Below are 21,432 nucleotides of genomic sequence, written 5' to 3' on the forward strand. Positions count from 1 at the left end.
TTATCACTGTGTGGTCCTAACAGGAAAAAGGTAATATATAATATATGCGACGTTTCGGACAATGAGTCTTCTTTATAGGACGTACTATATGTATTGTATGTACTATGAAAAAGGACCATTGCTCCATACGTCATACACATTAAATATTTTTTCTCTTTCAAGGCCACATACACACAAAGTCTTTTTAATATTATCGGCGAAGCTGTCGAGTCGTATTGCTGTTGTTAACTGTGCATGCTTCACCACTGCCAACCCAGCAGCATCATCAGCAGCAGCAATCACCGACATAATTCATAGAAGACGTGTCACGTGCGCGTCTGCAAGAGCTCGCCATCGATTTTGCTGATTATTCTAAAGGCGCAGCGATGTCTCCGATTGTTCCAGACGGATCCTCTTTGTAAAGACGTCTCTAGAAAGACAAAGATCCCCCCCACACCGTATAGCCTCACCAGCCTGTTGGGGCAAGTGCTGTTAGCGAGCACCTAGGTATATAAACAAAGACAAAGATCCCCCATATAGCCTTAACAGACTGTAGGGGCAAGTGCTGTTAGCGAGCACCTATGAAGGTACACGAGGTGGTGGGTGGCCAGCACCACGCCCGACCGCCTTTGTCTCCCCAGTGGTGATGTTTACACACCGCACCAGGTACTCATTTGAGGCTTAGTAGACCTAGGGGAGGCCCAGGACCGGTTCAAATAATCGCCACTGGTGTTGGCCGTGAGCGGGAATCGAACTCGGGTCGCCGGGTTCATAGCGCAGCGCGCTAACCGCTACACCACCGCTCCCTAGGTGTATAAACACACACACGCGCACACGTGGGGCAATTGCAGTAACCGTCACCCAGCCTTCACGTGAGAGTTTCATCGCAGTTACCGCCTTCCCCGGATTATAAGACACATTTGCAAAACAAGTTTGGGCGTGCAGTCTTATAAAATGATCATCTTCAACGTGTGTGTGTGTGTGTATATCTGCCAGTCATCTCAGACAGTCGACCCATGGCACCTGCAGGCTCTGTCCCGTGACCTCCCGTCAGCGAGCCTTCGACACTTCACGTGGCCTCAAAGTGCACCGGGCCTGTGTGTACGTGTGTTGGGGTGCGGTGGATGTAGCGGTTAGCGCGCTGCGCTGCGAACCCGGCGACCCGAGTTTGATTCCAGCTCACGGGCCACCAATACCAGTGACGATTATCTGAACCGGTCCTGGGCCTCCCCCTAGGTCGACTCGGCCTTAAATGAGTACTTGGCCCGATGTGTAAACATCGGAGACAAAGAGGTTCTGGCGTGGTGCTGGTCACTCTGTCTCTTCGTGTACCGTGCCGGCTTTCATAGGTGCTCGCGAACAGCACTTGCCCAAAAAGTCTGTCCAGGTTACACGGGGGATCTTTGTCCTTGTGTGATGTGTGATAACTTTATCGACACCGAGGCAAACGTTTTTTTTTTGCGTGGGTGCGTCTTACTTTCCGGAGCGTCTTGTGATCGGGAGAATACGGTAACAACGTGGCCAGGCGCTCTGCCGAATCGATACAACGGTAGTCGGGCAGACACGTGACCTCGTACGGTTGCCGAAACGAATATAAACATCTCCTGCAACTTTCAAACGAACCGTGACACACACACATTACAAGCTTAAAGTACATTGCCGTATCTTTCTCAATTCTTCGCAGTCGTTATCAATCTCTAAATGAATCTCGTAGCGACACTCTTATCGCACTGCCACGCCAACGTGACCCGCCGCGGCCCCACACCTGAGCAATCGATTTGACGCGCAAACCGGGTTGCGTGCAACTCGGGTTGCGTGCAACCGAGTCGCGCGCAACTGAATCTCCCTGAAGGCGCCGGGACGTCCTCCGCAAGCAGACGCCGGGATCGGGTTTCTCGAAGCGACGAGTTCTACACCTCGCTGCGATAGGCATCGTGGGGCGCCACGGTGGCTAGGAGATGTTAACTACCTCGCCTGGTATACGGGAGGTCGTGGGTTCGATCCAGACCCTAATGCCTGCTGCTGTATATTTGGAGTTTGAGTCTCTCTCTCATCATCATCACGGTGGCTAGGAGATGTTAACTACCTCGCCTGGTGTACGGGAGGTCGTGGGTTCGATCCAGACCCTAATGCCTGCTGCTGTATATTTGGAGTTTGAGTCTCTCTCTCATCATCATCACGGTGGCTAGGAGATGTTAACTACCTCGCCTGGTGTACAGGAGGTCGTGGGTTCGATCCCGACCCTGAGCGCCCGCTGCTGTGTATTTGGAGTTTGCGTGTCTCTCTCTCTCTTCCTGCGGTCACGTGGATTTTTCTCCAGGACCCTCCGGGGACTACCCACCACATTTAGAATCAACATCTACTGCTATAAATGTCCATACAATGACAATCCACTTCGTCGAGATATAATTTGTGATCGCCAGGTCGCTTCTGAAAAAGAGCTACATAGCTTCGGGGGTCTTACCTGCTCAAATACAAACTAGTTTAGTGTGCAGTTCAGTTAATAGTCTAACTCGCTGCAACTGCTCGCTCGGATGTGGACAAAGCAGTTTGCGGGCAAACAGAGTTTCTCGCCATGAGCTCTCGAGTGATTCTTTGATCACCGATGACTCAACGAACGCTGACCCAGCTCGAGGTGACCCATTTGATCATTTGGCGATGATGATGATGGAGTGAAGGAGAGCAGACTGCCAATTATAGAGGCTTAGAGTCAAGTCGGCAGTGCCACTTGCAGCGTGGTGGGCGAGCGCCAAAGCGGAGTGCTCCGTTGAGCGACGGGACGATCGCGCACCGTCACTCATTCCTGCGTAGCGACCAGGCATCGGTGTCAAGTTCGTTTGATGTTCATAGTCTCGCGTACCCTACCCCGACCCTTCAGAGTTGCTGTTGTATGGGACGTGACTTTAAAGTTGACTCAAATTCTCCGAATTATAAGACGCGCTTTCACTCTCTCCCGTAAACCCGTCGCCCGGAAGGTGCGCTCGCGGCCACCAACAACAAGTGAGGATTATCTGAACAAGTGCTGGGCTTCCCCTCGGTCGACTCAGCCTCAATTGAGTACCCGACGCGGTTTGTAAAAACATCGCCACTCAGGAGATGAAGGCCTGGTTGATGGGCACCCTCCCCCCCTTCGTGTGCCGTGCCGGCCTTCCGAAGCGCTACCAGCGAAACGACACTTTACCCCAGAAGTCTGTGAAGGCTATACGGGCGATCTTTTGTTGTTTTGCGTGAGAGTTTGACCAGTTTTCTGTCACATTATTGACACGTGGGGTGCTTTTTTGTTTAAACTTTCAGGTGCGTCAACTGAACCGGGCATCTTATAATCCGGAGGGAGAAGTGAACTTTAATACGCGAGCAACGGGTGGCCCGATTCTCCGCATCCCACCTAAAACAAACTAAACTCTTGTTACTAATAGGGGTTTTCCCCTTTTTTCTGGCAACAAAACTGACACCTTTTGCAAGGAATCATGCTTACATTAACCACAATACTTGCAGTCAAATGCAAACAAAAACAATACTCTGAAAGATTATGCATTGTCTTTGAAACTGATTGGTCCACACCAGAGACAGCTTTCTTTAGAGCCTAGTCTCATATGGTGTTCGACCAGATGACGCCAAAAGGCGCACAAAAAGGGGAAAAACCCTATTAGTATATTTTGGTACTGGCAAAGGAGGTCCCATGATATAAACTCTTGTTGTTGTAACCAGGTACAAGGCCCGACTGAGCTGCATAGCTGTTTGTGAGAAGCGACACTGGCTACCACAAATGATAGCTCAACCAAGTGGGCTCATCATCACCACGAGGACGTTCAATGCGGCCAAATACTCTAAAAGCACGTCGTTGATTCTAAAGGTGGAGAGGGGGAAAACCGGAGGACCCGGAGAAAAATCGACGCGACCATGGGGAGAGAGAGACACCGCAGAATGCAAATACGCAGGCGTCAGAGTTGGCATCGAACACACGACCTCCTGCATAGCAGGCGAGGTAGTTAACATTTCGCGACCGTGGTGCCCTGCCACCTCTCGCCCTCGCTGGGGCTTCAGGAATGTCTCCGCTTAAGTGGCCCGCTGACTGGAGTGTACAGAACTATACCGGAGGCGGATTTATATTTTTTTAGTTGGTGTCGTTCATACATATTTTTTCCTCTTGACAGTAAGGCATTGTATCATGGTGACATTTTAAATGTACATTATATAACCCGAGTCACCTCGACTGCCCGAGGGTTTGCAGTCATCAAAGTAAAATAAATAAAATAAAAGGTTGATGGGTTATTTAATTATTTTTATCTATGCAGTATTCAGCTATATAAACTCCAGTGAGAGAAATTTATCTTTTGACGAGCACGTGTGTGCGTTTGTGTTAACATGTGTTTCGATTCCCGCTCACGGCCAACACCAGTGACGATTATATGAAACGGTCATGGGCCTCCCCCTAGGTCGACTCAGCCTCAAATTAGTACCTGATGCGGTGTGTAAACATCGCCACTAGGGAGACAAAGGCGGCCGGGCGTGGTGTTGACCATCCACTTCTTCGTGTGCCGTTCCGGCCTTAATAGGTGCTCCCTAAACAGCACTTGCCCCAACAGTCTGTTCAGGCTATACGGGGGATCTTTGTCTTTGTTAAAATGTGTGGGGAGAATTCGTGGAATGGTCAGAGCAGATCGATTCCTGCCCATGGCCAACATTGCTCATGAATATCTGTAGCAGTCCTGGGCATCCCCTAGGTCGACTCAGCCTCAAATGAGTACCTGGTGCAGTGTGTAAACATCGCCACTGGGGAGACAAAGGCGGGCAGACGTCGTGCTGGCCACCCACCCCCTTGTGTGCAGTGCCGGCCATAATAGGTGTTTGCTAACAGCACTTGCCCTAACAGCGTGTTCTGCCTATATGGGGGATCTTTGTCTTTGTATTAAAATTTTGTTTTATTTATAAATATTCACCTATTTAAGAGGTGGACATCGTGTGACCGTGAGAGGTGACTGACGGAGGTTTGGGTAAGGCCTTCATCCAGCAGTGGATTGACCATGACTGACAATGACTGACACATGATCACGATGACGGTGACTGGCAATGTCCCCAAATTTAGTGCACGGCTTCAGTCGGTGTCCAGCACAGCCTCGTGGAAATGTGCTCGTCAACTCACGCATGGTGACCCCCTGTGTAGCTAAACACGCCAAAAGTCTCGTTTCCTGACACGTGACCTGAGTGCCTCTTGGGTGAATTTCAAAAAGGCATTATCTGCTTTTGCTCTGCTCTACCCATCTCTTTCTCTTCTCTACCCGTCTCTCTATTGCTCTACGCGCTGTACCCATCTCTCATCCAAGCCATCTCTATCCATCTCTTTCTCTCTATTTCTTTCTGTATCCGTCTTACTCGTGCGTCACGTAAGAGATGTTTTGTTTCCTGGCACTGGTTGCCCATGTTGGCATCGTGTGTCATCTCGTCTTTGGTTGCCAGTCGCGCGGTGTGTCACGGGCACCCACATCGCAGCGTGGCCACACTCACAGCGAGCTCCGTCTCGAGCAGATTTCACGTCAAACCGTTTCACGATGAACGCGGGTCGCATTTCAGTGGCCGTGCTTGTCCCTTGTAAACGTGTGAAAAAGACTAAAACGAATAACCCACCATTGGGAGGTAGATATGAAAAGAAAAATATTCCATTTGATTATTTTTAAGTGACAAAAGCCACGCCAGGATGTAACCCCTTGTTCGTGCGGACCTTCTAATGAATAGTCTTGTGACGAGTTGAATTTTTTGAGCAAGTGTTATTGGAACAATAATAAAGAAGCTAAGCAATGCGCTGGAGAAAAACCAATAAACAGCCAGAATTTTCTGCAGACAATAACTCTGAAACCGTCTCCACATATAATGGTGGACATGGCGATTTAAACCAAAACCCAGAGTGAACAACTGGCAAGGTTGTGAGTGGGAGAGCGCTGGTGATGACATGGAGACCCACAGGCAGGTCGTGACACAAATTAACGGAGCAAACATACGTGAAACCCCCCCCCCCCCCCGAAAATGCTGAATGCAAACTTACAGTGACTTGAATGCGCAAATCACAGCAGCGTGGGCAGCCATTGGACACAAGAGCGGCACGACCCGGTTGTGTCGCCACATTTAATGCCTTCCGCGTCCGCTCCAAACTCTCCGTCGTTGATTGAACAAACTCACTCTTGTCTTTAAGACGCCAGCACAGGCGAGCTTAGAGTGGACTCCTTCCAGGTCTTTATCTCACGAGAAGTCTGTGTCCACAGTCTGTTAGCTCCAGTCCATTTAGACTTCACGAGCCTCTAACTCCATGTCGACTTCATGAGACGCTGGCACATTAAGATTTCAGGAATCTTCAGTCCGTTTCAACGTATTGAGTCTCCTCTCCGTTTAGACTTCACGAGACTCTGGTCCATTGAGATTTCACGAGACTCCAAATCCTAGGGTTCAATCTGGCAGATGGCAGCTGTGTGTATATGGTATGGTCGACACCTTAAGTTTTTGACCGATAGCCCGAGAACACCTTGCAAATGATTGTGGTCAATCCTCAAGCTGTGTTGGAGACAACTTGACAAGCCAGGTGACCTGTGGTCCGGTTACTTTGAGACTAAGATTGTCAATCTTTACAAAAACGATGCCACAAAGTGGGGATGTACATTCTCATCCCATTATTTCATCACCCCCCTCCCCTCCATACCTCCCCCTGCTGCATTCCCATGGTCATTCGCTACCAGCCTTCTGAAACATGTAATCAATTAAATCTTTAGAAACTTGAGCTTACAATTTTACCCTACCACTCCGAAAAGGTGGGCGGGGGTGAAAAGAATAAAATAAAATGTAAAAAGGGCGCATTAGCGAACCCTAAAAAAAACACGATGACAACGACAGCAAAAAAAAGAAGAAAAACAAAACGGCTATTACCCGAACGAACCCCCAACGAAAGCGAAGCAGTTGCCCTCGCCCGGTGCCTTAGCACATGGCGGGCACCATGCTGGAATGGTGGGCCGAGCCGAAAGACAGGCTCGCGGGCGGGTGCATGGAGGAGTGCGCCGGGATCACGTGGGCAGGATAAGGGCTGAGCGGGTGGTGCCCCAGAGTGCCGAGCGGTCCGACAAGTGCCGGCGCGCCGTAGTGGCCCTGCTTGTCGTGGAAGCTCTTGGCGTAGTCGTTCTCCAGCCCATCGCACACCACCTTGCGGTTTTTCTTGGACTTGCCCGTCATCTTGCGGTTGCGGGTCTGGATGCCCTCCTTCTTCATGGTTAGCGGGCGGTTTATCTGTGGTGGTGGTGGTGGTCGTGGTGGTGGCAGGGTAGTGGGGGAGAAGAAGAGAAAGACATCATAGAGGTCGTGAGCACCTGGCTTTATAGTATACAGGAGGTTGTGGGTTCGATCTCGACCCTGACGCCTGCTGTCTATTTTGAGTTTGCATCTTCTCCCCGTGGTTGCGTGGATTTCTTTAGGTCCTCCAGTTTTTCCCTCCACATATATAATCAACGTGCGTTTAAAGTATTTGGCTGCAAAACATTTCTCCACGAAAAGGCACTTTGTTGATCTATCATTTGTAGCCAGGTAGCTTCTGAAAAATAGCTATTTCGCTCAGTAGGCCTTACCTGGTAAAATAGTTATAACTGAGGTCGATGCAGCACCTTCGCGATCACGTGGGGGCAGGGGTGCAAGCACTGTGGGTGTTGTGGGGGCCCAGACACACCCAATATAAACGGAACTCAACTTTTATTTTATTTTATCAGGCAAGGCTCACTGAGCTTCACAGCTTTTTTTCCAGAAGCGACCTGGCCACAAGTGAAAACTCAACGAAGTGGCTTATCATGTGGAAATTTATAGGGGCCAAATACCCTCTATGCACGTTTCTAAATGTGTAGGGAAAAACCAGAGGACCCAGAGATAAATCCACAACGATCACGGGGAGAGAGACATACAAACTCCAAATATACAGGCGTCGCGGTCGGGATCGAACCCACAACGTCCTGTAATACCGGGTGAGGTAGTTAACATCTCGCCACTGTGACACCCTTGTTTAGATTAGGCCATGCCCTGTTTTAGGCCATGTCGTTTATTAGGCTTTTCCCCTGTATAGGCCGTGCCCTGTGTAGGCCATGCCTTGTATTAGGCTGTACCCTGTATTAGGCTGTGCCCTGTTTAGCCTGTGCCTTGTAGTAGGCTGTGCCCTGTTTAGCCTGTGTCTTGTAGTAGGCTGTATCTTGTATAAGGCCATGCCCTGTGTAGGCCATACCTTACATTAGGCCATACCCTATGTAGGCTATGCCTTGTATTAGGCTGTACCCTTTATTAGGCTGTTCCCTGTTTAGCCTGTGCCTTGTAGTAGGCTGTATCATGTATAAGACAGTGCCCTGTGTAAGCAGTGCCTTGTGTTATGTTGTGCCCTGTGTAGGCTGTGCCCTGTATTAGGCCGTGCCTTTGATAAGGCCATACCACCTTATGTAGGCCATGCCTTGTAGTAGGCTGTATCATGTATAAGATCGTGCCCTGTGTAGGCTGTGCCCTGTATTAGGCCGTGCCTTTGATAAGGCCATACCTTATGTAGGCCATGCCTTGTAGTAGGCTGTATCATGTATGTATCATGTATAAGACCGTGCCCTGTGTAGGCTGTATCATGTATAAGATCGTGCCCTGTGTAGGCCGTCCCTTGTGTTATGTCATGTTCTGTGCAGGCTGTGCCCTGTGTAGGCTGTTCATGGTGCATGTGAGGGGTGCATGCCACGTCTGGGCCTGCAACGCACATTGTGGAGTTTGTAGTAGAGGCCGCAGGCGTTGCACACGGGGTCCCCGCTCGCGTTGCGCCTCCACAGCGTCGTGATGGTCGTCTGGCAGTTGGCGCACGAGGTCCCTGCCCGCCGCGCCGCGGACTTCGTGCCGAGGTGAGGGAGCAAGCGGCAGGTAGACAATTCATTAATCAAATATTTGTTTTTATTTTACTGGGCAAGGCCCGCCGAGCTATTTAGCTCTTTTGTAGAAGCGACCTGGCCACAAACGATAGCTCAAAATGGATTGTTGAAGATTATAGCAGTAGCCAAAAACTCTAAACGCATGTTTCTAAATGTTGAGGGGACAACTGGAGGATCCGGAGAAAAATCTACGTGACCACGGAGAGAGACACGCAAACTCCAAATATACAGCAGGCTTCAGGGTAAGCGATAGAACCCACGACCTCCTGCGTACCAGGCGAGGGAGTTAACATCTCATCACACCATGTCCCGCTCAGTGCTGAAGAATGCTCTCCGACTAATGGTGAAAGATTTTAGGTTTTAGCTTCGTCCGTTTGCCCATAATGGAGGGGGGGCACAATAACGCCCGCTGAGATAAACCCAATAGAGATGAATCACTTGTATTTCTGTTTACACGCAGGCAGGGATGTGTGAAGGAAGAGGGGGACTGTATGCTTGTTCATTTTGTTACTGTGTTCGTCCATAACGATGCTAACGACGTCAAAATACCCTCCAGAGGTGCTCGCTGGAGCTCACTTCGAGCGGAAGCCCCTTCCGCTAGCAAGGGCGTGAGCCGAGCACTTGCAGGGTCGCACCCTCGGCAGCCTCCACCTCACACCCCTATCCCTGGCCAATCACTCTTTATCGCCACTCATTCTGTGCGTGTGTGTGCATCATTGCACAATTACGAACATTTCGGGGAATTTGCTACCCACGCTTTCCCATTTCATTTCGTGGTAACGCACAGCGACTCACTGGTGTGGTGTACGTATGTGTGTTTTCTAAACTTCTTTCGCACCGTACGGAGCCAACCGTGCTAATTGGAGGTGCAGTACGGTGTGGCAGTGCGGTGTGGCTGGGATGATGCGGTGTGTGATGATGTGGCGTGGGAGCATTTAAGCACGGTTGTGGTGTGGGCCGGTAGCATAGGTGTTGTGAGTCGCTGGCGTTGTGCAGCATGGCGTGGCAGTGTGGCATCGGGTGGCACAGTCTGGTGTTGTATAGTGTGGGTGCATTGTGGTGCGGTTGAAGCAGGTGGCATCGCTGAGTCGCTGGTGCGGTGCAGAGCAGTGGCGTAGCTAGGATATTTTGCGCCCGGGGACGAACTATAAAATTGGCGCCCCCCCCCCCCCGTTTAATCACATACCAAAATGTAATTACATGACATGTAGGCTGTGTGTGGCGGGATATATACACTTTTAGGTTGAGGTATAGATTTGTGCAGTAGTTTCAGGCTGCCGCGCCCGCCGCAATAAGTTATAATGTGACGTTGTAAGCCTCGTTTTGGCGCCCCTTTACCTTGGCGCCCGGGGACACATGTACCCCCCTGCCCCCCCCCCCTAGCTACGCCTCTGGTGCAGAGTGGCGTGGCACGGGATGGCACGGTGCGGCGCGGCAGTGTTGCGCGGCTGCAGCGCGGTGTTCATGCGGGCGGCATCGGTGAGTCGCTGGTGGGTGCGGCGCGTGGGTGCGTGGCAGCGCGTGGGTGCGTGGCAGCGCGTGGGTGCGTGGTGGTGTGTGGGTGCGTGGCGGTGTGTGGGTGCGTGGCGGTGTGTGGGTGCGTGGCAGCGCGTGGGTGCGTGGCGGCGCGTGGGTGCGTGGCGGCGCGTGGGTGCGTGGCGGTGTGTGGGTGCGTGGCGGTGTGTGGGTGCGTGGCAGCGTGTGGGTGCGTGGCAGCGTGTGGGTGCGTGGCGGCGTGTGGGTGCGTGGCGGCGTGTGGGTGCGTGGCGGCGTGTGGGTGCGTGGCGCTACCAGGCGGCGCTTGGGCTTGATGAGGGGCCGGTTCTGGCCGTTCATCTTGTGGTAGAGGCCGCACGCGTTGCACAGGTAGTGGCCCGTGCCATCCCGGCGCCACAGCGGCGTCGAGGTCGCGCCACAGTTGACGCACTCGCGGCCCTCTGATGGTGCGTCAGTGGGTGCCCGCACAGACGCACACGCGCGCACACACGCATGCACACACACACACGCACACACACGCACAGACGCACACACACACACGCACAGACGCACACACACACACGCACAGACGCACACACGCAGAGACACGTAAAAATATATTAACACACATTGACACGCACACACCATGACAAAGACACAGGCACACACAGGCACACACACACATAGACAAACACACAGCACATAGATATATAATAATAAACATTGACACACACCATAAGAAAGGCACACACACACACACAAAGACACAGGCACACACAGGCACACAAATATAGGTACACAGAAGCCACAGGCACACACACACACACGTGCGCATACAAACATTGGCACATATAGATGCACCGACACACAGACAAAGAGACACACACACACCGGCACAAAAGCGAACAACAAAGATGACTATTAGAATGACCCCGAGCACAACACAAACATCCATGTCACAAAGAGTCTACGGGACACGGGGGGGGGGGGGGGGCGGGGGGGTGGCTCCAGGCTATGAGAATAAGAATTCGTTCACGTGGCTCGATCTGGGTCAATCAAGAAGTGCGCTACGATCCCTGGGAATCAACGCGCGGAGCGATACGGGAGTGCACGGACGATGCGCGTCCTAACGAATGCCTAACCGCTCCTGTTGAGTTATGGGGAGTGGGCTTAATGTATTATTTAATTTATTATTTTCTCTTTCTACGTGACTTTACCGAAAGAACCAAAGAGGGAGTGGGCTTGTTTGACCATACTTCACCATGCCGGTCGGTGCGGGATGATGTAGATTAGGGAGGGAGCCCCACGTTCAAATATCACTCGCCACTGATACCCTCCGGAGTGTGTGATCCTTCCCAGCCGTGTACCCAGTGTCAGTAAAGTTATACGATTCTGACCACGCACACTCCACACTTGCCGGATGATAAGACGCCCCCTCCCCCATCGCCCGCAACGTTTGCTTTAAAATACAAGGGGGGAGGGGGGGGGGGCTGGAGGGGGAGTATGTCTAATACTCTGGGGTTCATGGTAGCCTTTGATCAGGAATCGAACTGAGGTTGCTGGGTTCATAGGTCAGCTCGCTAAACCACTGTGTGTGTGCCACAATTCGGTAGAGTAAGCGAGCGAGTGAGCGAGTTCAAATTCCGGTTTGGAGGTGACGATTTACTCGGTCAATCATCCCTCCCTTTGGGTTGGGGTCGATAAAACAAGCACCGCTTCGTGGTGGAAGTCACAACGGGGGTTGTTCGACGGGGATAAAACTTGGCCCCGCCATATGAATGTAGAATGCCTACCGCTGGCTCGGCAGGCCTGTAAACGGGAGATGCGCACCAATGCCTCCCGGAAGCTGCCAATTTTGAGCCAGGAAATCTTACACGGCTACCCTCCGTGCGTTTCCGTGCAATTGCAGGATTACATTCGCGAACATTTCACTGGGGTCACCCACCCACCCACTCACCCCAACTACCAACCCCCTTGCCAAACACAAACCAAATGCTGCCACGTCTGTGACTTTCGACTGTTTGAGGGGTCCGGTCAAAATTGAATTACCACGAACCTCAAACTGCACTCAACGAAGAAAAAAAAACGCAGAGTAGGAAATCTTTCAGAACTCGTGCATACGCGTATTTATATATTTCAAAGCTGGCAATATTGTTAACAGATAAGGGTTTACCCCGCGATGCATTAGTGCGACTGGCTTGAGAAGGAAGCCCTTTCACGTCCCCACCCACCTGTAGCCGTTTAGGGCAGCACAAAGGGGCACGCTGTGCGGAGCTGTAACACAATAGGGCGGTGCGCTACTATTGACAGGTGAGACGCGGTCGTCGAGTCGAAGGTTCTATTTTTTTTTTGTTGCACAAAAGGAACACGCAAAAAAAAAGTTGAAATGGGAATGCGAGGCCAAATGTCTGCGGATCGCCGACGGGGGGTATGTTAGAGAGGCGGTGGGTGGTGTAAGGATGCAGGGAGTAGGGGGAGGGGAGGGGAGGAGGAGAGTTCCGAGGAATGATTGGCAGGTTAAGCGTCAAGAGTTCATGCGAGCTTTGCGTATGAGATGCGGGCTGAGATGCGTCTCATTATTATTCCCCCATATTGAGACGTAGACCCACGAGTGGCAGTCTTGGTACCCGCAACTGCTAGCAGTGATTTTAGATTTGAAGCTTTCGTGACTGCAAGGATTCATATTCTTAGGTTTGTTTTCGGTAAAGTCACGTAGGTAAAACATTACAATTAATAAAAGTAAAATAAAAATAAAAATCACGACGTTTCGGAGGCAACACAAGCTTCCGTCTTCAGGTGGAACCGTCACAGCCACGACAGCTGTATCAAATAAATTATTTTTATTTTTATTTTATTTTACTTTTATTAATTTTAATGTTTTACCTACGTGACTTTACCGAAAAAAACTAAGAATATGCTGCGCAGTGATTTTCTCAAAGCGTGCAATGTCTCGATCGCAGCGGTGTTCGATAGCAAGTTCCTTGTGGTAGCTGCGCTGTAATGAACAATGTCAGTCGAGAAGGGGCACCGTAGTGGATATTAGAGGTAATATGGCTTCGGAAATTGAAATGACGTCATTTTGAAATATATATTAAAACTATTAAACTAAAAACTATTTTTTTATTCTAACAGGTACGGCCCTCTGAGCGATGTAGCTCTTTTTCAGAAGCAACCTGGCCACAAATGATAACTCGACGAAGTGGCTTATCACGTGGAAATGTATAGCAGCCAAATACCCCAAAGGCGTGTTTCTACATGTGGAGGGAAAATCCGGAGGACCCGGAGAAAAATCCACGTGGCCATGGGGAGAGAGAGAGAGACGTGAACTCCAAATATACAGCAGCAGGAGTCAGGGTGGGAATTGAACTCACGACCTCCTGTATACCAGGCGAGGTAGTTAACATCTCACCACCAGTCTCTGCCTTATCACTCTCATTCACGCACCCACCAACTCACCCACTCACCCACCCACCCACTTACCCACTCACTCACCCACTCACCCACCCACTCACCAACCCACTTACCCACCCACCCATCCACTCACCCACCCACTCATTCACTCCCTCATTCACGCACCCACCAACTCACCCACTCACCCACCCACCCACTTACCCACCCACTCACTCACCCACCAACTCACCCACCAACTCACCCACCAACTCACACACCCACTCATTCACCCACTCACCCACTCACCCACTCACCTACTCACCCACTCACCCACCCACTCACCCAATCACCCAATCACCCACCCACTCACCCACTCACTCACCTACCTACTCACCCACTCACCCACCCACTCACCCACTCACCTACCCACTCTCCCAATCACGCACCCACCCACAACACTTCTCTGCTTCTTCCCTCGCCCTGCTCCAACTTTGAAAATTCCCTCCTCCCATCACCGTCCGTCCTCACCATGCTGTTATAATAAAACAATAAATAACTTCGCTCATTTCAAGAGACGCGTAAACTCTTGTCTGGGAGTCAAAGTCGTCGCCCGCCACTCAAATCAGCAGCGTCGGCGCGCACATCTCCCGTTTACAGCCCTGCAGAGACCAGTGGCGGAAATTCCACATTCCCATGACGGGGGCTGGTCCCGTTGAAGCCTCTACGGTGGGGTCCCGTCTTGCTAAGCACAGGCCCAGAGAGGTCTTCCCGACAGACCTGTTCTTCACCTGATGACGGCTGCTTGCGTTGTGGCCGAAACGTCGTGAGAATTGTATTTTATTATGTTTTATTTTTATAATTTTATTATTTCCCTTCTACGTGATGACTTTACCGAAAGAACCAAGAAGAAGATGAACCCCAAACAACGCCAAGCGTTCAGCAACAAGCAGCACTGGCCTCACCAGTCTGCCGAAGAAGGCCACGCGTTGGTTAACGGTGCCTTGTTTCTGTCGTCTGCCGTCAAACGGCTGCTGGACGTCGTGCCGCTGATCGCATTGTCGCTCTTTACGAGCTCATAATGTTATTGGGTTGATTTTTATGACGTGAAAAGCAGGACTGGAACCCTCCCCCCCGCTCCCCTACCCCCCGATTCTCCGACCTCGGGCAGTAAGCGGCGTCGCATCTGGGTTTGTGCAGAACTCACAAAAACACGCCCGGACTGCCAATCTACGGCACACATCGATAAGCGAAGGCGCAGCCCGTGAAAGTGCCTGCACGGGTCTGTGTCTCTCTCGCTCTCTCTGTGTGCTTCGAGCAGGGGTCGGCAAACCTACGGCTTCCGAGCCGCATGCGGCTCTTCAAGGGTTCACGGTTATTTAGTATGGACCACCGTCTCGCATTCACCACGCAGTGCATTGTTCCGACTCGTTAAATATTGAGGTTTTTTATTTACTGAATTTTACCAAAAATGTCTCTTCTTTTTACAGTATTTTGGTTGCCAACCCCTGGCTTAGAGGGGGGGGGGGGGGGGGCTCTCTAAAACGGCTTCTTCTTAAAGGGGTAGCTTGGCCTACTCTTCCCACGCTTGGCCAGGCGTCTTGGAAGCTGTACGGCAACATGTGTCCACACGGCAACATGTATCCACACGGCAACGTGTGCGCACTCAGTTGAAACGCGAGTGCTGCCATGGGTCGTGCACTATGGGACTTGCAGCACGCCAGAGGTTTGCCGGAGATCTGACCTCCCGGCGCGGCAGTTGAAGCAATGGAGAACACCACCCCACCCCACACCACCCTGCCCCACCCCACACCACCCCACACAACCTCACCCCACCCCACCCCACTCTACTCCGCCCCACCCCACCTCGCCCCACACCACCCTGCCCCACCCCACACCACCCCACCCCACCCTGCCCCACCCCGCCTCACCTCACACCACCCTGCCCCACCCCCCACCACCCCACACCACCCCACTTCGCCCCACACCACTCTGCCCCACCCCACCCCACACGACCCAACCCCGCCCCATCCCACCCCACCCCACCCCACACCACCCAACCCCGCCCCACCCCACCCCACCCTGCCCCACCCCACCCCACACTACCCCTCACCACTCCACCCCGCCCCACCCCACCCCACCCCACACCACCCCACACCACCCCACCCCGCCCCGCCCCACCCCACCCCACCCCGCCCCACACTACCCCTCACCACTCCACCCCGCCCCACCCCACCCCACCCCGCCCCACACTACCCCTCACCACTCCACCCCGCCCCACCCCACCCCACCCACCCCACACCACCCCGCCCCACCCCACCCCACACCACCCCACCCAACCCCGCCCCGCCCCACCCCACCCCACCCCCCACCACCCCACCCCACCCCACACCACCCCGCCCCACCCAACCCCGCCACCCCGGTCCTGGCCACCACAGTTAGTCGATGTGAAGGTGGGGTGAAGTGAGGGTACTCTCACCTATTACAAGATGGAAGGTTGCAACTTCAAATTTAGGGTTGGGGTGAAGAGAGGGTGGGGGGAGGGGTTGGTTCGACTCATCATCTCTCCCTGGTCATTAAAGACGAGAACCACTCTACGGGACTAGCAACTGTGGCTCTACGATGGTTAGACTCGGTCCCTGGCATAGCAATGTCACATTTCCACCACTGGCTCTGCGGGACTGTATAAAGAGAGATAGAGAGAGATGAACACCACGGCCTCAATCGAGCGGGAACTTACTCTCGACTTGAATAACAAACAAAGCTTTCCCAATGCAGTGCGCTAACCACTGCGCCACCACTCCCCGCCAATGGGCGCCGCGGTGGCTAGGAGATGTTAACTACCTCGCCTGGTGCACAGGAGGTCCATGGCTTTGATCCCGACCCTGACGCCTGCTGCTGTATATTTGGAGTTTGCGTGTCTCTCTCTCATAATCATCACGGTGGCTAGGAGATGTTAACTATCTCGCCTGGTGTACAGGAGGTTCATGGCTTTGATCCCGACCCTGACGCCTGCTGTTTATTTGGAGTTTGCGTGTATCTCTCTCTCCCCGTGATTCTTCTACGGGTCCTCCAGTTTCCCCCTCCACATTTAGCATGAATGGCACGCGTTTTAGAGTGTTTTGGCTGCTATAAATGTCCACGTGATGACGCTGATGATAAGCCACACTTGGTTGAGCTATAATTTGCCAAAGCCAGGTCGCTTCTGATAAAAAAATATCTGAATAGCTCAGTGGGGGTGGGGGGGGGGGGCGTTAACTGGGTCAAATAAAAACTAAGTTTTTAAATCGCCTCTCTCGATCCCTTTGTATTCCGGCGATGGGGTGGTGGGTGACGAGCTGGGTTCGTCTCGACCCTTGCCTGAACACCGCCGTAGCTAAACCCGCCCTCCAGGTGTGCGCGCGTGTCGAAAGGGCCGTCCATAAATGACGTCACGAGATTTTAGACGATTTTTGACCCCCCCCCCCCCCTCGTCACACGGCGTCACAAAAAGTCAGACCCCCCCCCTCAAATATGACGTCACAAAGCTCTGCCCCCCCCCCACCAAAACCATATTTCCATTTTGAAACTAAAACATTCTTCAAATCGCTTTAAACTATTGTCATTGTAGCGCGTATTTAATGTGGCGCTGCACTCTGATGTTGTAGGGGTGTTGTTATAACAATTAATGTTGTTATAACAATTCTATATTTATTTAAAGTTGCGAATTTTTATGTGACGTCACATTTCTCAACCCCCCCCCCTCGTTACACAAATCTGACCCCCCCCCTAGGTGCGTGACGTCATTTATGGACGGCCCCCAATGAGTACCTAGTGAGGGTTCGCAGCACAGCGCGCTAACCGCTCCACCACCGCTCACCACTCCCCACGCACACACACAACAACAACCGCAGTCCACCACGAAGCGTCGGTGACCTCGCCCCAGCGCTCGTGCCAGGCTAGGTGCACTTTGAGGCCATCGCGCGAAGTGTCGAGGCAGAGAGGTGACGCAGACAACAAAGACGAAGACAGCGGACACGTTTCAGATGAGGCGCGGTCATGGACACACATTTTTTTTATTAAAGTAAATTAACGTGCACGTGTTAATTCACTTATTTATTCGAATTCTCGTGGATTTGGGGGGGGGGGGCACGTCTGGGGCCACACTAAAGGCCACGGGGGGGGGGGCGATTGGGGGGGGCACGTTTGGGGCCACACTAAAGGCCACGGGGGGGGGGCGATTGGGGGGGGGCACGTTTGGGGCCACACTAAAGGCCACGGGGGGGGGGCGATTGGGGGGGGGCACGTTTGGGGCCACACTAAAGGCCACGGGGGGGGGGGCGATTGGCGGGGGGCACGTTTGGGGCCACACTAAAGGCCACGGGGGGGGGCGATTGGGGGGGGGGGCACGTCTGGGGCCACACTAAAGGCCACGGGGGGGGGGGGGCGATTGGGGGGGGGCACGTTTGGGGCCACACTAAAGGCCACGGGGGGGGGGCGATAGGGGGGGGCACGTTTGGGGCCACACTAAAGGCCACGGGGGGGGGGGGGGCGATTGGCGGGGGGCACGTTTGGGGCCACACTAAAGGCCACGGGGGGGGGGCGATTGGGGGGGGCACGTTTGGGGCCACACTAAAGGCCACGGGGGGGGGGGCGATTGGGGGGGCACGTTTGGGGCCACACTAAAGGCCACGGGGGGGGGGGGCGATTGGGGGGGGCACGTCTGGGGCCACACTAAAGGCCACGGGGGGGGGGGGCGATTGGGGGGGGCACGTCTGGGGCCACACTAAAGGCCACCAGGAGCCGCTGTGTCTTGGGCCCTCCTCGTCCTCATCTCGACCCCCCCCCCTCAACTCGTGACCCACCCCCCTTCCCCCTTCCCCCTTCCCCCCTTGTGGGAATGATGGGGTTCATTGAAAGTTCACTGCAGGTAAAGTGTGGTCAGGCTCGCAGACGCACGTGGGCACACGGCAGCACGCACGCGCACGCCGTGCACAGACAAAGGCAAAGCTCCCCCGTATAGCCGATGGGGCGCGGGTTGTTGCGGTCAAGTGCTGTTAGTGAGCGTGGTAGCAGATCAAGGAATGGCGCGGCAGGCGCATCGAGGAGGAGGGGTGGACACAGACAGACAGAGAAACATACAGACATACAGACTCACATACATACACATAGACACACATACAGACACACATACAGACATACATACATACACATAGACACACATACAGACAGAATCACATACAGACACACAGACACACAGACAGACACACAGACAAACATACAGACAGACAGACAGATATACGGACACACATATAGACACACATATAGACAGACATACAGACAAACATACAAACATACAGACACACTGACAGACAAACATACAGACACATATTCAGACATACAGGCCGACATACATACATACACACAGACATACAGACACACATACAAACATACATACAGACAGAAAAACATACAGACACACATACAGACATACGTACACACAGACACACAGACAGACAAACATACAGACACACATACATACACACATACATACACACATACAGACATACAGGCCGACAAACATACATACAGACATACAGCCATACATACATACAGACATACAGTCAGACACATATACATACAGGCAAACATACATACATACAGGCAAACATACAGACATACATACATACACAAAGATCCCCCGCATAGCACACATGCACGTACACATGGACGTACACATGCACGTACACATGCACGTACACATGCACGTACATAAAGACACACCACACACACCACACATAGCATAAAGACCCCCCGTGTAGTCTTAACAAACTGTTGGGGCAAGTGCTGTTTGCGAGCACCTATGAAGGCCGGCACGGCACACGAGGGGGTGGTGTGGCCAGGACGAGGTACTCATTTGAGGCTCATTTGAGGCTGAGTCGACCTAGATGAGGCCCAGGACCGGTTCAGATTATCGTCACTGGCGTTGGCCGTGAGCGGGAATCAAACCCGGGTCGCCGGGTTCGTAGCGCAGCGCGCTAACCGCTACACCACCGCTCCCCCCCAACACACACAGACGCACGCACACACACACTCGTACACACACACAAAGACAAAGATCCCCAGTATAGCCTTAACAGACTGTTGGGGCAAGTGCTGTTAGCGAGCACACACACACACGTGCACACATACACACACGTACACGTGCACACACACGTGCACACACACACGCGCACACGCACACACACGTACACACGTACACACGTGCACACGTACACACGTGCACACACACACAAAGGCATGTCTCGTTAGTGCTATTAGCCGTGCCTCCGTATGGTGCCGGACGCCACGTGGAGTAGAACTCTTGGCTGGTCATGCCTTCGCTCATCTCACTGGGGATGCCTTCACCTGCTTTGCAAAAGCTGGCCGTCAGGATATGCAGTGATGATAATGACGATTGATTAATGATGATGATGGTGATGGTTATAATAAGACAACAACAATGCTGCTTCTGCCCTCTTCATGCAGTGTCTCCTGCACGCGACCGCATCTCGCTTGAGACGCTGCACACAAACAGTGGGGGGATTGGGGAGGGGGGGCAGTGTTTGCTTTGCACATGGAGGCAGCCAAAGTGTTCTCCCCGTGTGAGTCTATTGGTCGACATGTGCGTCCACATGTGTCTACGTGGGTCCATCGGTCTATTTGTGAGTCTATGGGTCCACACGTGAGTCACGAGGTGTCTATGCGGGTCTATGGTTCGACATGTGAGTCTGTGTGTCCACATGTGAGTCACGAGGTGTCTATGCGGGTCTATGGTTCGACATGTGAGTCTGTGTGTCCACATGTGAGTCACGAGGTGTCTATGCGGGTCTATGGTTCGACATGTGAGTCTGTGTGTCCACATGTGAGTCACGAGGTGTCTATGCGGGTCTATGGTTCGACATGTGAGTCTGTGTGTCCACATGTGAGTCTAGAGGTGTCTATGCGGGTCTATGGTTCGACATGTGAGTCTGTGTGTCCACATGTGAGTCACGAGGTGTCTATGCGGGTCTATGGTTCGACATGTGAGTCTGTGTGTCCACATGTGAGTCTAGAGGTGTCTATGCGGGTCTATGGTTCGACATGTGAGTCTGTGTGTCCACATGTGAGTCACGAGGTGTCTATGCGGGTCTATGGTTCGACATGTGAGTCTGTGTGTCCACATGTGAGTCTAGAGGTGTCTATGCGGGTCTATGGTTCGACATGTGAGTCTGTGTGTCCACATGTGAGTCTAGAGGTGTCTATGCGGGTCTATGGTTCGACATGTGAGTCTGTGTGTCCACACGTGAGTCTAGGGGTGTCTATGCCAGTCTATAGGTCTCAGCGTGAGTCTTTGGGTCACCATGTAGTGCTATAGGTGTCTATGGGGGTCTACGGGTTTCTGTGTTAACCTATGGGTATATCGGTCTCAGTGTGAGCCTGTGGATCTTTAAGTGACTCCCCGTTGGGCCTCTACGTGACGAGCTGCGCTCAGTGCTGCTTCGTTGCAGCGTCTAAATGCGGACACATCTCAAGACGATGGGCAGAAACAGTGGCAATGTTCATTGGCATGAAGACAAAGCGAGAGAGAGAGAGAGCGTGAGAGAGCGAGCGAGCGAGGCAGTCATACATAGGCAGGGTAGCAGCAGAGGAAGGTCTTGAGCCTGGATCTGAACAG

General features: G+C 52.7%; 1 protein-coding gene across 2 annotated transcripts in view; it reads right to left on the reverse strand.

Moving 5' to 3' along the window:
• Positions 1-1,250: 1,250 nt before the first annotated feature.
• LOC133356573 (endothelial transcription factor GATA-2-like) overlaps positions 1,251-21,432 on the reverse strand; it is an 82,964-nt gene continuing 62,782 nt past the window's right edge. For both annotated transcript variants that reach the window (XM_061574161.1, XM_061574160.1), the window contains exons 4-6: positions 10,686-10,831; positions 8,730-8,855; positions 1,251-7,245 (exon numbers count right to left, since the gene is read on the reverse strand). In XM_061574161.1, the coding sequence (XP_061430145.1) occupies positions 6,940-7,245; positions 8,730-8,855; positions 10,686-10,831 (578 nt within the window). In that variant the 3' untranslated portion in view covers positions 1,251-6,939. The remainder of the gene's footprint in view (positions 7,246-8,729; positions 8,856-10,685; positions 10,832-21,432) is intronic.

The sequence above is a fragment of the Lethenteron reissneri genome, chromosome 54, assembly GCF_015708825.2.
Source record: "Lethenteron reissneri isolate LAM-NWPU_2019-01 chromosome 54, ASM1570882v1, whole genome shotgun sequence".
NCBI classification, from domain to species: Eukaryota; Metazoa; Chordata; class Hyperoartia; order Petromyzontiformes; family Petromyzontidae; genus Lethenteron; species Lethenteron reissneri.